This window comes from Saccostrea echinata, unplaced genomic scaffold, assembly GCF_033153115.1.
Source record: "Saccostrea echinata isolate AGI-Se365-2 ecotype Australia unplaced genomic scaffold, CSIRO_AGI_Sech_v1 ptg000005l, whole genome shotgun sequence".
In the NCBI taxonomy this organism is placed as follows: domain Eukaryota; kingdom Metazoa; phylum Mollusca; class Bivalvia; order Ostreida; family Ostreidae; genus Saccostrea; species Saccostrea echinata.
Genome location: NW_026889754.1, coordinates 8,570,878 through 8,586,957, shown reverse-complemented (window position 1 = coordinate 8,586,957; position 16,080 = coordinate 8,570,878). Strand labels below are relative to the sequence as shown.

At 34.3% G+C, this 16,080-nt stretch overlaps 1 protein-coding gene across 1 annotated transcript; it reads right to left on the bottom strand.

Annotated features, from left to right (window-relative positions):
- Positions 1–3,704: 3,704 nt before the first annotated feature.
- On the bottom strand, positions 3,705–12,989 carry LOC133180030 (uncharacterized). The gene is made up of 7 exons (XM_061314644.1): positions 12,256–12,989; positions 11,866–12,074; positions 6,763–6,969; positions 5,910–6,482; positions 5,223–5,394; positions 4,857–4,955; positions 3,705–4,417 (listed from the first exon to the last, which is right to left on the bottom strand). The coding sequence occupies exons 1-6, from the start codon at positions 12,950–12,952 to the stop codon at positions 4,951–4,953; spliced, it is 1,863 nt and encodes a 620-aa protein (XP_061170628.1). The 5' UTR covers positions 12,953–12,989; the 3' UTR covers positions 3,705–4,417; positions 4,857–4,950.
- Positions 12,990–16,080: the final 3,091 nt, after the last annotated feature.

The window sequence follows — 16,080 nt, the reverse complement described above, 5'->3', positions numbered from 1 at the left end:
ACACAGTGTAACCATGCAAAATCTGTTGCTACGATTGAGTTAATGCTACTATCTTGAGGAACAACAATAAAATTCATGACTGGCACATATACTTCCTTAGGACCTTGCAACACCGACAACATAAGAAGAATTAGGATTAATTGTTACTTTGCAGTGTAACCATGGAACAATGTACCAAGTGTTTGAAGTGATATTTTTTTTGCTGCTTTAGGAATTTACTTACCTTTTAATCAAGAAACAGAGCATTTTACTCACATTGAATAGCACTTATCTGGTAGAACTAAAGTTGAATATCATATATTGATGAAGTTTGAAAAATACAACACTGTTGCTATGGTTACCAAGAAGGGAAAATGTTCGATTTTGTTAATTTTATATCAATATCAAATCCTATGTGCAAGCTTTTTGCATCCTGTTAGAGATTGGGTGGTAGTCAAAATTGAAAGTCGGGTTAGTTGCTCATATATATCAATCATAAAAGTTTTGGGAATCTACATACAAGGGTACGTATCCAAGGAAACAGAATATTTTTCAGATTTTTATGCATATTTTTTCAGCTAATTTCCATAGCAACGCTCTATTTAAAGAATTGAATTTGAATTTTTTGAAATGAGAAAATTAGGGTCACACAAACGCCTTTAAAAATTGATCATCAGTTGTATAGAAATATGCTTTTTAAAAAGATATGATAAGATTAAGACACTAAGAGCGTAAATTTAAATCCCTTCGTGTTATTAAAACCATGGCAAACATTGCAATCCTATAAGAAATATATTTTATCCTTGGTATATGTAACATGGATCTCTTGTCTATTATTTGTTTGCATTTCAACCTATAATTGTTTTTACTCTTAAATGTACGACTTTATAAAATTAAATGAACAAAATTATTACCTTTGAATACTTTGTTTCCATAGTAACGTATGTAATAGTTGATCTACCAAACCTGTTTATCATGCATTTAAGACACCAGACCTTCAACTTTCAGAAACAGTCATTGTCACTTGTTTGCTTTGCTGCAAACATTAACTGTAGAACTCTTAACATGTTGAAAAATGCCATTTTTCAAACTTTAGGACATGTTGCTATGGTAACCATGACACGTAGCAACCAATTTTTGCCTGATTTGAGTTAACGGTATCAAAGACTTTTATCATAGAGAGTTTGGAGAAATTCTGAGACTATGCGTGCCACAGCTCCTATATAAAAGTTCAAGTCATTACAGAGAATGGCTCTTAAAACTGTGCAGGGTGTAGATAACAATTATGAAGAGATGCGGAAAAGACTAGAACTAAATAATGGCAGACCTGAAAGACTTACCGACTCAATACTTTCTGACATTCGAAATCTCAGAAGTATTCTTGATGGGGATCATCTGTGTTTTATTAACAGTATTGAAATCATAGAAAGATGTTTCTTAAATCTAAAAAGGGTAAACATGGAAAGAAAAATGAATACTACAACTATGATAAGTGAAATCGAGAACATTCTTCCTCCAGTTCAGAAACGCGAATGGATCCTTCAAAAAAAAAAAAAAGAGAAATATGAACAATTTCTACCACTTCTTGACTTTCTTCTTGAAGAAAAAATGCAATGGAATATATGAGAAGCACTTAACACTGATTCTATGTAAGAATCAAAGAAACTAGAAGAGGTCTGGCCACTTGATGTCATCGATTTCTTTAATTTTGGGGGTGCTAGCTTCGTATCATCTATCTTGCACAAATATGATTTAAAAACAAAAAAATATTCATCCGTTGCCATGGAAACCAACCATGGCATCTTAAGGGTGGTTTGTAGCCGTGAAATAGTCCATTTTTGGCCTTTTTTAATATCTCAGCAAATTAAATTTTAATATAAATAGCAAACATTGATTACAAATTTCATTTTTCTACAAATAGATCTCTTTATACCTGCAATCATTATAACTCTGTGATTAAAGATGATTGCATAGGGTACATGCAATTTTTTTTTAATATTTGGCACTGTGCCAAAAAGTGGATTTTGCTTTTAATTTATGCTTGATTTTAAAACATTTGCCTAATACATGGAATAAATGCAATTATAAACAGTACACAAGCATAATCTTGACTTTTAAAAAGCATATTAAAATTAATGGAGAAACATCACACTCTAGAGAAACCATGGCAAGAAAGTTATATGTTTTTGGCACATTGCCAAAAAGTGCAACTTACTCTATTTCTGAGTATATTTTTAAAAAGTATCAAGTATGGAGAAGAAATTTAATTGTTAGCCAATAACAAGCATAATCTCCACATTTTAAACACATTTGAAAGAATTATGGTTAAACTTCATACAAAAGAGCAATCATAGCTTAAAACTGAACATTTGGCACTATGCCAAAAAACTGCATTTTTGCAATATTGCATGCTTGTTTAAAAAATCTTAGAAATACATGGAATGAATGCAATAGTCAACAGTATATAAGCAGAATCTAGACCTTTTTAATTAAGGACATTGGCAAGTCAGGGTTTTCCGGAGAAAAAAGGTTTAATACATGGGTTTTTTTTCTTATAAAATAGTGATTGAGAGTGATCTCCCGTGTAGAATTCGCTAAGCGGTGAAAACTAATAAAGCGTATCGCCGTATGTTACAGAGGTAAACAAAAGCACGTGCACTTCCTTCAACGGGTAGAATCATCTATACAGCAAGAAAGAAAAGTAGTAATGGCTTTGTTGTACATTGTATTCAGGGACAAGGAGCCAACAGGTCGTCATTTACCATTGTTATGCTCAGTATGCTGGATGTCACATATACTAAAAGGTAGGTCAACCATGCCGACTGAGAACAGTTCTTAGGTCGTGTGAAGGAATCAGCATTTAGTAATTACGAATAAAGTTAAAAATAAATCCATGCCAATATTTTTATGACAATGTGTTTCAATCAATTCAGTCAATTACATGATAAAAACAATCAACCAGTCTCTTGACCAATTTTAGCTGTTAAGGGACGCAACTCAAAAATGATGATCGGTGCCGGTATAGCCATGTCTTGTTTCTATATATACATTTTCAGCCAAAATATTTAGAAGTCATAGGAAATGAAGATACAATAATGTATATAATACAAAAACTGTATGAAATAAATGAGTTTTGAAGAAATATTATGGTGAAAAATTTTGTAGGTCCCTTTTATCAACATTTTACATAGGAAATGCATTAAGAATTGTAAAAACACTAATTTGACAAAATCTAAATAGAATGTTGGATTGGTAGGTAAAACGATCCAGAATATAGCATGTTTAGTGCATTTATAGCATGTTTAGTGCATTTAAACCTACTCAAAAGTTCTTGAAAAATTCTATACAATAACCAGGAACCTTGCCAATGTCCTTAAATGCATGAAAAGATTTTTGAAGAAACATTGCACATAAGACTAGAAATATTATGGCATGAAATCAATTGTATGTTCTGGCACTTAATTTGCGATAAATTGCAATTTTGCTGTATTTCAGAGTGGATTAAAATATTTAGCAAGAAACGAGGAGAAATGCAATTTGTAATACACATGCATACAATGTAATCTTGACATAAAAAGATTTATGAACCTCAAGAAACATGACAGATAAGAGATATCAGAACTCATTATTCTGCTCTTCACAGCTAGATGAAAATGTACACAAAAGATCATTAAAATCAAGTTCCCCTAGCATACTGAAAATAACAATGACTATCAGATTTTGTAAATAATTGAAAATTTTTAACAAAAATGTGTAACAAAATGGGAAAAGCACATGTATTTTCCCTCATTAATATACATGTACATGTATTAGCAACTGAAACATTATATATGTGAAAGAACTTCTTCTTTCAGATCATTCAAATTTCTATCAAAAGATGCTGCCAAGAAATCTCCAGCATAACATTTTCTGTCTTTCTGAGAGAGTCTTGAAAAGAAACTTGCTATTTGTGTTGGTGTTAAGTAGTCCTCCATTCTGAAACGCTTTTTTCCATTTACAAGTACATACGGCATGTCTCTCGCCACTTTACTTGGATCCTCCTTTTTTCCAGTAATTTTGCCTGCCTTGAATATTTCTGTAAGGTATTCTTTTTGGTCTTCAGTAAACAAAACCTTCGGCTTTTTCATTTTCAATGCCCATCCAGTTGGTTTGATTGGCTCTCTACATTCCGTTGTTATAATGCCTTCATCATATGATGGACAAGTTGTATTCAAAGCTGACAACTTGTTTTGATAAATAATTTTGCACCTATCTATAAGGTTTCTCTCTGATCTGTCACTACAGTTACCTAGGAGATTGTGATTTTCCAGAGATGTTAAGGAACGAAATGATCTGTCGCAGTTCTCATTGGCACAACAAAACACATGATCTACCGTTTTCCGTTTTCTGGGTAACGACTCAGAAAATTCATTTCTTTCTGTAGTCTCGATCTCATCATCTGAAATGAAATACAAACTGTGTAGAGTACAAAGTGGTCATTATTTGCATTAATCAAATGAACAAAACAACCAAGTATAAACCTTATCATATGATTTTCAAGTTGTGCATTTTTTTTTTTATTCCTGATCCTTGCAAAGGAGATAAAACATACAAGTAGGATAAATAACATATTCAACAATGAACTATGGGAGATTCTTTTTATCATGTTTTACACATACTAGTTACTATCATGTATTTTACACAGACTGTTTCTGTACATTAATTCACTTTATTTTTGTCATAACTTTCATGCAAAAGCCACTGTGACATCACAACTGCCTGATATGCAAAACAATATTCTATGTCCAATATACACTGTGTATTGGAGTAAACATGATAGAAACATGCTATTCAGAAATGCTTATTTGAACCTTGGAAATTTTAAAATGTGCATATACCTGGAGAAAGAACAGCAGGATTTACTTCGTTTGTCCAAGTCTTGATGACATTTAACTGCATAAATGGCACAGTTGTAGTTGTCCATGGTAATAATTATCCTAGAAAATAATAATTAACATTTTTTTTTAATTATTTTAATTAGTTATGTATAATAATCTCATTAAGAACAACATTCCATTTTACTTTTACTACAGTCATATGAATAAATAACCGGAAAAGAGTGCATAAATCAGTGCATCATCTTTTCGATTAATTACCAGCTGCTTAAGAAAAACTCAGAATCAAACCTTTGAGGTTATTGGCTTGGTTTTGGAGAGAACATTTGCAACATACATCAAATGAAGTTTTAGAAAATCAGTTGCTACCTGGCCCAATATTGTATGCCTTCCATACTCGTAATCCATCAGGGCTGAACTCAAAGTTGTTCAGAGATGAAATGTTGGGAATGGCTTTCACACTTGCTTTCTCAGCGTCAGCATCAATGACTGGAGTGACGACTTTGATTCTGTACTGTCCTTTTTGCTGAGTGTCAATAGCCTACAAAATATTGTAAGAAATCAGGTAACTATGATTAAAATGGTTTGATATATAGATCTATTCCCTATTGATTCACATAACAAACAGTCTTACTGAAAATCATCTATTTTGTTACTTGTCAATTTGAAATACACCCACTGATATTTTGATATATGGGACTGAAGAAACATTCATCATAAATAAATAAATGAATGGTTTGTGGCAAGCAATATTAATCATGCAGCAAGTAAGTTACTGACGCAAATGTCTAGGATATTTCTTGCACAAGAAAAGTTGCATTTTTACATATTTATAATAGTAACAACCGGTTCTGAAGCTTAGAATATATATTTCACTCTTTACTAAATAAATTTATTCAATGTCATTAATTTCTCATCTTATTGACTAAAAGTGAGTTTTTGCATGATGAAGACATTACTGATGACAGTTGGGGGAGTGGATGAGGCCGACAATGTACAGAAATATTCATCATATACAAAATTCTCTTTTGGTTCAAATAATTCTTTTTAACATACCTTTTTCATTTGTGAAGCATCGAGAACATCATTCCCCTCATTTATATATCTTTTTATGGCTGACTTTATGTGTGATGCCTTGCGATCACATGGGCCTTTCCCATCTTGTGCTTCACAAAAGTTGTAAGTTTTAATCAATGGGTGTAGTTCCTGATACAAGGCATGTAGAGTGTAGGTACTCTTGTAACATCCTGCGTTGTCAGACCATATGTGAACTTTCTGTATGTTCTTTCTACTTGCAATATCCTTGACAACGTCTACTATCAAAGCTGCTGTGAGTCTGGAATCTTGTGAAGACTGTGAATCAAGGACATGTACATAAGTAACTAGCTCAAAAATATCATTGTGTTTTGTAGCACACACAGCAATGTGCCAATTAATGCCTCGCTTTCCGAACCAGTCTGTTTGACCTTCTCTAAATTTTCTAGGCAAGAACTTCATGGCCCAGTCAGCAACAAGGAAAACATCTCCATCCTCAAGGTTTGCTGTGATGTCTACTCTGGCAACATCTTGGTTTTTAGATCTCAGTACATGTGCCTTGAGTTCCTTTATGGCAGTCACAGACCTTTCCACCTACATTGAAATTTTGAGACAATTTCAAATACTTACAGAAGAATCATGTGGCAAAATTATACATGTTGCATATTTTGGTGTCATTGGTAAGATAAGCTCCACAAAGTACAATGTACTTAACTGTATAAAATTCTAAACCAAAAAATATTTACAAGTGAAAAATGTTCGCATCATTCTGTTTAACAACTACGGGCCTATTAAATTCTGAAATTTTGTTTACAAGGTTAAAAATACCATATGTACCTTAATTCACATATTTCCTTTGACACATTTTACAAACCTTAAACATGTATGCATCAGGATTGTCCCAGTCCATGGTTTTGATCAGTTTCATAAGTGATGACAAAAGTTCATCTAGTTCACTGCATTGCAGACAAGTATATGTATGCTCATGAGAACAATTCTCTTCGAAGAATACACTGTCAACTTGACTAAGGGCATGAGCAAGACAGTGGTCAGCTACATTTGAAGATGTTCTGACATGCATCTAAATTTCAAATTGACAAAATTGAAAACAAGAGGCCCAAGGGCCTTAACGGTCACCTGAGTATGATACAACAATTTAAAGGATGCATAGAGTATAAAATGAACTGAAAGGTGAAACTTTGTTGCCAAAAAGCAAGAAAAATAGGGTGATCATGATCAACAAAATAATTGGTCTTAATATTCATTAACAGTTTACAAATTATGTTCTATAAATCTAATCCCCATTTATCACTATCACCATACAGTATATTAACAAATTATCAATGCTTCTGTACTATTTTAATCCTTTGTTGAAATTTCTTACATTGGCCTCTCTTGGTCCTTGATGAACATTTAATAAGACAAGTTATTTTTGTCTCATTTTTATTTATCTACTACTTACAAGTGTTTCTGATCATTAAAACTATGAAAGTACTTTTTGTATTATACAATAAAAGTTTTTGCATAATTTTCTTATTCTATTTACCTTTCAAGTACATTATTTACAGTGATAAATTATCAAAAGTAAATGGCAAAGGGGAATAACTCCTCTCAGTAGAATACAAAATAATAGAGCCCTGGCCAGGACCAGAACACTTGACCAAATGGTCCAGATGTTCAAAAATCTGGTAAAAATAATCTTCCTTATTAAAACTTTCACTCTTTTTGCCTCTGATATGCCCAAGTGCGGAGAAGATTTTTAAGGAAATAATGCATTTTTACTACAGATTCACTATATTATCAATAGAGCCCCCCCCCCCCCCCCCAACACCAGAGCTTCTGACCCTGGGACCATAAGTTTGCTCATCATAACTAATCACTTTGTTTATCTGCTTAACACCAAGGAGCAAACAGGATTATTTAATAGAATTAATACATTTTTACTATATTATCAAGAGCCCCACCCTCACACCAGCACATCTGACCCAGGGGTCATGAAATTCACTACTCTGGAAGAAGCACTCTTGCTCATCATAACTATACACTTAGCTTCATTGCTTTTTTAACCAGAAGCAGAAAGGAATATTTTCAAATAAATTTTGCTTTTTCACTTTATAATCAATAGAAGCCCCCCCCCCCCCCCCCCCACCAGAACCCTTAAATCTGGGGTCATAAAATTCACAATTTTGGAAGAGGCATCCTTGCCTATCATAACAATGTACTTAGTTTGTTTAAACAATACCCAGGGGCAGAGAAGAAGATTTTCAAAGAAATAATTCACCTTCACTACAGGATCTATATAGCCCCGCCCTAGCACCAGAACTCCTGTCCCCGGGGCAATGAATTTCACAATTTTGGAAGAGGCATCCTTGCTTATCAAACTATGTATTTAATTTGTTTCAATAATACCCAGGAGCAAAGAAGTAGATTTTCAAAGAATTAAGGCATTTTCACTATATAATCAATAGAGCCCCGCCCTAACACCAGAACCCCTGCCCCTTGGGCCATGAAATTCACAATTTTGGAAGAGGCACTCTTGCTCATCCTAACTATGTACTTAGTTACTTTATTTAATACCCAGGAGCAGAGAAGAAGATTTTCAAAGAATTAAGGCATTTTCACTATATAATCAATAGAGCCCCGCCCTAACACCAGAACCCCTGCCCCTGGGGCCATGAAATTCACAATTTTGGAAGAGGAACTCTTGCTCATCCTAACTATGTACTTAGTTACTTTATTTAATACCCAGGAGCAGAGAAGAAGATTTTCAAAGAATTAATGCATTTTCACTATATAATCAATAGAGCCCTGCCCTAACACCAGAACCCCTGACCCTGGGGCCATGAAATTCACAATTTTGGAAGAGGCACTCTTACTCATCATAACTATATACTTAGTTACTTTATTTAATACCCAGGAGCAGAGAAGAAGATTTTCAAAGAAGTAATGCATTTTCACTATATAATCAATAGAGCCCCGCCCTTACACCAGAACTCCTGCCCCTGGGGCCATGAAATTCACAATTTTGAAAGACGCACTCTTGCTCATCATAACTATGTACTTAGTTACTGTATTTAATACCCAGGAGCAGAGAAGAAGATTTTCAAAGAACTAATGCATTTTTACTATATAATCAATAGAGCCCCGCCCTAACACCAGAACCCCTGACCCTGGGGCCATGAATTTCACAATTTTGGAAGAGGCACTCTTACTCATCATAACTATATACTTAGTTAGTTTATTTAATACCCAGGAGCAGAGAAGAAGATTTTCAAAGAAATAATGCACTTTACTATATAATCTATATAACCCCTCCCTAGCACCAGAACCCCTGACCCTGGGGCCATGAATTTCACAATTTTGGTAGAGGGTTCAATGCTTATTACAATCATACCAACAGTTTGACTGCTTGATGTCCAGGAGTAAAGAAGATTTTTAAAGATTGCATTAATTTTGGTGGTTTTAGCCCCACCCCTCAGGCCCCAGGGTGGCAGGGATCATGAAATTCACAATTTTTGTTCCCCTTCACCCATAGATGCTATATGCCAAATTTGGTTGAAATTGGTAGAGCGGTTTCAGAGAAGAAGCTAAAAATGTTCAAATGTTAACGCACATCGCACGACGCACGCCGACGGACAAAAACGGATAGCAATAGGTCACCTGAGTGACTCAGGTGACCTAAAAATGTAGTGGAAGTTTTCCCAAAGAAAAACTTACAAAATATTTGATCAAATTCAGTTTGTTTATTGCATGTTTTTCAGTGAAGTTAAAGCAGGTTTTGTTGTTCAGCCATGTTGGATTTCTTCATAATTAGATAATTCATACCACTATTGTTCTTGATGCAAGTAATTAGATAATTCATACCAAGAATAGTCTTGGTTTGTTATAACAATTGTTTGTTAAATTAATGCAAAGACAAAAGCAAAGCTTTTTGACAAGCTTTTTAAGTGACTTGGTTTTCTGGGAGATTCCCAATTTAGCCTAAATGACGCTGAAATTCCCAATTCTGAGGGTCTCAGCCCCCAGTCCCAAAGTACTGAAAAAAAACACTGTAACACTAAGAGTAGACAGGATTATTTAATAGAATTAATGCATTTTCACTATATTATCAAGAGCCCCACCCTTACACCAGCACATCTGACCCAGGGGTCATGCAATTCACTACTCTGGAAGAAACACTCTTGCTCATCATAACTATACACTTAGCTTCTTTGCTTTTTAACCAGGAGCAGAAAAGAATATTTTCAAAGAAATTTTGCTTTTTTACTATATAATCAATAGAGCCCCCCCCCCTTTTCACCAGAACCCCTGACCTTGGGGCTATGAATTTCACAATTTTGGTTGAGTCACCCTTGCTTATCATAACTATGTATTTAATTTGTTTCAATAATACCCAGAAGTAGAGTAGAAGATTTTCAAAGAAATAATTCACCTTCACTATAGGATCTATATGCCTCACCCTAACACCAGAACCCCTGATCCTTGGGCCATGAATTTCACAATTTTGGAAGAGGCATCCTTGCTTATCATAACTATCTATTTAATTTGTTAAAATAATACCCAGGTGTAGAGAAGAAAATTTTCAAAGAAATAATGCACTTTCACTATATAATATGATCTATATAGCCCCATCCTAGCACTAGAACCCCTGACCCTGGGGCTATGAATTTTACAATTTTGGTAGAGTCACTCTTGCTTATCATAACTATGTATTTAATTTGTTTAAATAATACCCAGGAGTTGAGAAGAAGACTTTCAAAGAAATAATGCACTTTCACTATATGATCTATATAGCCCCACCCTAGAACCAGAACCCCTGACCCTGGGGCTATGAATTTCACAATTTTGGTAGAGTCACCCTTGCTTATCATAACTATGTATTTAATTTGTTTCAATAATACCCAGGAGTAGAGAAGAAGATTTTCAAAGAAATAATTCACCTTCACTATAGGATCTATATGCCCCACCCTAACACCAGAACCCCTGATCCTTGGGCCATGAATTTCACAATTTTGGAAGAGGCATCCTTGCTTATCATAACTATCTATTTAATTTGTTTAAATAATACCCAGGTGTAGAGAAGAAAATTTTCAAAGAAATAATGCACTTTCACTATATGATCTATATAGCCCCACCCTAGCACAAGAACCCCTGACCCTGGGGCTATGAATTTCACAATTTTGGTAGAGTCACTCTTGCTTATCATAACTATGTATTTAATTTGTTTAAATAATACCCAGGAGTAGAGAAGAAGATTTTCAAAGAAATAATGCACTTTCACTATATGATCTATATAGCCCCACCCTAGCACCAGAACCCCTGACCCTGGGGCTATGAATTTCACAATTTTGGTAGAGTCACCCTTGCTTATCATAACTATGTATTTAATTTGTTTAAATAATACCCAGGAGTAGAGAAGAAGATTTTCAAAGAAATAATGCACTTTCACTATATGATCTATATAGCCCCGCCCTAGCACCAGAACCCCTGACCCTGGGGCCATGAATTTCACAATTTTGGTAGAGGGCTCAATGCTTATCACAATAATGCCAACAGTTTGACTGCTTGATGTCCAGGAGTAAAGAAGAAGATTTTTAAAGATAGCACTAATTTTGATGGTTTTAGCCCCAACCCTCAGGCCCCAGGGGGGCAGGGACCATGAAATTCACAATTTTTGTACCCCTTCACCCATTGATGCTATATGCCAAAATTGGTTGAAATTGGTTCAGTGGTTCAAGAGGAGAAGCTGAAATGTTCAAAAGTTTACGACCGACGGACGACGGACGACGCACGACGGACGATGACGGACGAAAACAGATAGCAATAGGTCACCTGAGTGACTCAGGTGACGTAAAAATGAAATTGTGTCAATTTCTATGTATCATGTATTTTTTAATTGATTTTGCTTTATGTTTTAATTAAATTGTTTCAAATAATCATTAATTCATAAAAGTAATATATTACAAATATATCTTACTTTGTAATCAGCCTTTAAATAATACTTGGCTTTCATCAGGTTCTCCAACATTCTCTTCTGCTCATTCAGAGGAATCTGCATTTCCCGAACTACATGTTCTAACTCACGAAAAGCCTCACTAGCTTCTGCAACATAGTAGTCAACTCCTTCAACAGATCTGCGCACAGCAGCACTACACTCTGACAAAATCTTGTACATGGTGCTCTCTCCTAAAAAATACTTTATTAAAAAAAAATGATAACTCAGAATTTCCACAAATACAATTGATTAATATCATAACTGAAACCACCTTCAAATGAAAAATTATGAAAAAATGTGTACATAAGTTTGCAATATTAGTATGTTAATGTATATGTAGTCTTAAGAGTTACTAAGCAAATAAAGTATTACCAATGGCTTCAAAATTTTCCTCTAAACACAGCTGGGAATACTGTCTTACAATTGTCGCAGGTGCTAGACATCTGATGACATATGGTGTTTGAATTAACTCCCCTGTAGTTAGGGTTAGGGTCTTTTCTCCCAGAGGTAGGTCCTTAATGACTTGACTTGATGTTACGAAGTCCAAGAAATGCTCAAGTTTTGAAGAATCTACTTTTTCTCTAGCTTGTTTTTCATGTGGCACTGGTGCTCCAACTCCTAACTCCCTAGCATGTTTCTTAGCAGAGTAAAATTTGTGTTGTGTAACAGATGGAATCATAGCATTAATGTCTTGAAAACTGATCTGGGTGGTAAGAATAGACAATATTTGACGCCGAACTGTTGGTGTCTCAGCTTTTAGGTAACTCTCAGTTAAAGCCTCAACAAGTGCTGGTGACTCATAATGAGTGTAAGACTTTTCTAATTTGGAAAACATGGCATCTTTTAAGGCATCACTTTCTCCTGGACATATTGTCTCTAAAAGAAGAGAGAGGCATTCATTTGCTTTGGCGGCATATCTTCTTCTTGTTCGCTCACTTGAACTAACAAATGACTCTCGAAGTGTTTTAACAGGACTCTTGTTGCATGCTGCAAGGAACTCGTTCAGCTTAGAAAGGTGATCAATACCAGAAATTGATGCTTCTGAAACTTGGTTTTCTTGGCTATCCATTGGTGTTTCTTGACTGGATTCAATATTTTCCTACAAATACAAGAAACAATAGAAAAAATTTGACTTTGTTTAACATAAATCAGTGATTTTGCCCTTTGTTGAGATTGACCAATGACCTTAACCTTTTATTCAAGCAGTCTATATTTTTTTTTACAGTTGTACATCAAGCATAGGGTCCTCAGCATATTGTGCGGTCAATATATTTCAATGTCCAGTTTTACCATTGACACACTGGCATGTGACCTTAAAATCAATAGGGATTATCTACTCCTTAGAGGGATCCAGTGTACCACATTTAATGTCTGTCAAGCAAAGAGTTCTAAAGATACTAAAAGTCAATATCCTCCTATGTCCAGTTTGACCTTGTCCCTTGACTTTGTGACCTCAAAATCTGCAGTGCTAGGCCAAACAAAAAATATGTGTGGTTCCAGTTAAACTTCCAAAAAAATTAGATTAGGTAGGTAGGGAATTTTTTTTTTATTTTTAACAAAATGATTTTCTTAATTTTTCTAAATAATACCTATCACTGCTTTGCAAATGGCATTTAAATGTGATGTGATAATATACAAGTCAATATTGGTAGGGGACACCTACATGCTAGCTTGCTTTGGACTTAATACTATTAAACACTTGCACTATGTTTTGCAAGGAGGCCGTCATTGCTAACTAAAACTTAAACCGGAGCCACTGATGGAAATTGGGGAAAATTCCGGAAAAAATATGAAAATTGCCCCCAAAAAGTTTAGGGTCGGGGGTATAAAATAGGGAAGGTCGGGTAACCGGAACCACACATATTTTTTTATTTGGCCTTATCCATTTCTCAGGGGGAACCAGCTAGTGTATTAAATTTGATGTCTGTCAAGCAAAGGGTTCTAAAGATATTGAACAGACAATATCTTCCTATCTAGAGCAGTTTGACCCTAAACTATTGACCTTGTGACCTAAAAAGACTACAGGGGGAACCAAGGTATAAAATGTGATAACAGTCAAGCAAAGAATTCTCAAAATGTTAAGGGGACAACACTTGGTCTACCTATTAACATACCAACTGACAACTAATGGATTTAAAGCAAGGGGGCATAAAAACATAAACTCAACAATTACAATACATATATATATGTGTGTGTGTGTGTTGCTGAGAAAACTGCGACGAAAAAATTGTTACAGACAGACAGACACACAGAGAGACTGACACACAAGGGTAAAACAGTATACCCCGCTCTCCTTTGGAGCCAGGGTATAAATATCAAATCTCTAAACATATGTGTGACTCTTTCAGTCCAAAAGATTTAACAGACAGATGAAGAAAAAGACACCAGGCAAAGTGATCTCCGAGTCAATCTAAACTAAGCATCAGCAGATGATGTAAAACATTTGGTCTAAACACTTTTTGTTATATTTTAAAAGCCAAAGTCAGCTGTTTATAATTACATGTACATCTTAGCTAGGTTCTGGGGAGATTAGAATTTTTTTTAAGGTATATACACTTAACATGACATTACAAATAATATTCTTGATCATAATAAACACAATCTTATTCAAATGGCTTTCTCAAAGTAAATCTTATCATTATATAATTGAAAAATTCCTATCTCTCTGATTGGTTGAGATTTAACATTCAAAATGATACATACCCCCTCATCCTTTCATTTTTTTAAATCAGCCCATATAGAATTTTCTAGAAGTGACCTTGAACTTGCCAAATGACCTTGGCTAAAAAAAGAAACACATCCTCTGGTCATAAGTAATCTAAAAAATATGGACCTGATATAAATTTAAAAAATTTTCTACCTTGGGTCAGGTGATAAGATACCCTTAAGTATATGCCTCCAATGATTCTCCTTTACAGAAAATAGCCCAGACATTTTTGTACAGACAGCTATTCAGACAGGCAGATGGATAATATGATTCATATCCCCCCCCCCCAAAATTCCAATATTTGTTTTTTTTCGGGGGGGGGGGGTATAATAACAAAAAGACGAGTAAGGAGATATAAAATTTACATTGAAATAAATCTATGATCTTACATTTTCATCATTGTGTATTTGAATTCTTGGTCTCAAAGACAATCCACCACATTCTGTACTCTGTTCCACTGCCTAAAATAAAATAAAATAAAATAAAAAGTACCTGGTACAAGCTGATTATTCACTTGATTATTATAGAACCAATGTTCAAGGGCTAAACCTATACATTAGTTACAAATATCTTGATTTTCAACTTAATTGATTTGATAATATCTTACATGTTTAAATTAAACAAATACATGTATATTAAAAATTTTAATGATTAAACTTATGATAGATACTTACTACCTTGCAAGTCTCTACATCACTATATCTAAATTGAATTCCCTAAATAGTTTAAAGCACAGCAAGATGTGCATATACATGTAGCTGAGAATACATTGAAAAAAATCTATGATCTTACAATTTCATCATTGTGTATTTGAATTCTTGGTCTCAAAGACAATCCACCACATTCTGTACTCTGTTCCACTGCCTAAAATAAAATAAAATTACTTGATACAAACTGGACTATTATAGAACCAATGTGACTTGTTCAAGGGCCAGGCCTAAATTAAAATATTGTTTGTTTGCCCTCAGCCGACCGACCCACGAAAATTCGCCCGACTAAAAATATTTTATTGCTCTTTTCATTTCCAATTTTTTTTTAATTTAAATAATTTCAAACTAGTTTGTTTTAATCTTGTTAAAAACTTCTTTAAGGTCATTTAAATGCTTTGATTAGTACATATAGCATTAAAAATAAAATGTGATTGGCAAAATCTGTGTTAATTCTAGAATATCTATTTTGTTTATTCAGTGCATGCAGCAATATCGCCTTAGATATTTAATACACGCAAAGGTGTGAAATGTACAGGAAATCATGTCTCGCTTGAACACACAACTGACAAAAGTAGTAATAGGGGATAGAAAATAATGACTGAGAATTGGAGCATAATTTGTAAAAGATATCAAACATAAATTATTAAACAATTAAAATAATTATCAAAATTGGAGGTGCTTTTTAAAACCGAAAGTAGAAAAAAATCGTTGATGAGAAAAAGTGGCAAACAAGGTTGCTGATTTTACCTTCAGATACATTAAAGGTGCTTAGACACAGAT

Excerpts from the sequence above, each read along its gene's own strand:
- LOC133180030 (XM_061314644.1), bottom strand. The coding sequence starts at position 12,952 with ATGGATAGCCAAGAAAACCAAGTTTCAGAAGCATCAATTTCTGGTATT. Across the intron at positions 12,075-12,255 it reads GGAAAATTTTGAAGCCATTG|GAGAGAGCACCATGTACAAG; the intron begins GTAATACTTTAT and ends AGTATTTTTTAG. Across the intron at positions 6,483-6,762 it reads CTGATGCATACATGTTTAAG|GTGGAAAGGTCTGTGACTGC; the intron begins GTTTGTAAAATG and ends ATTTCAATGTAG.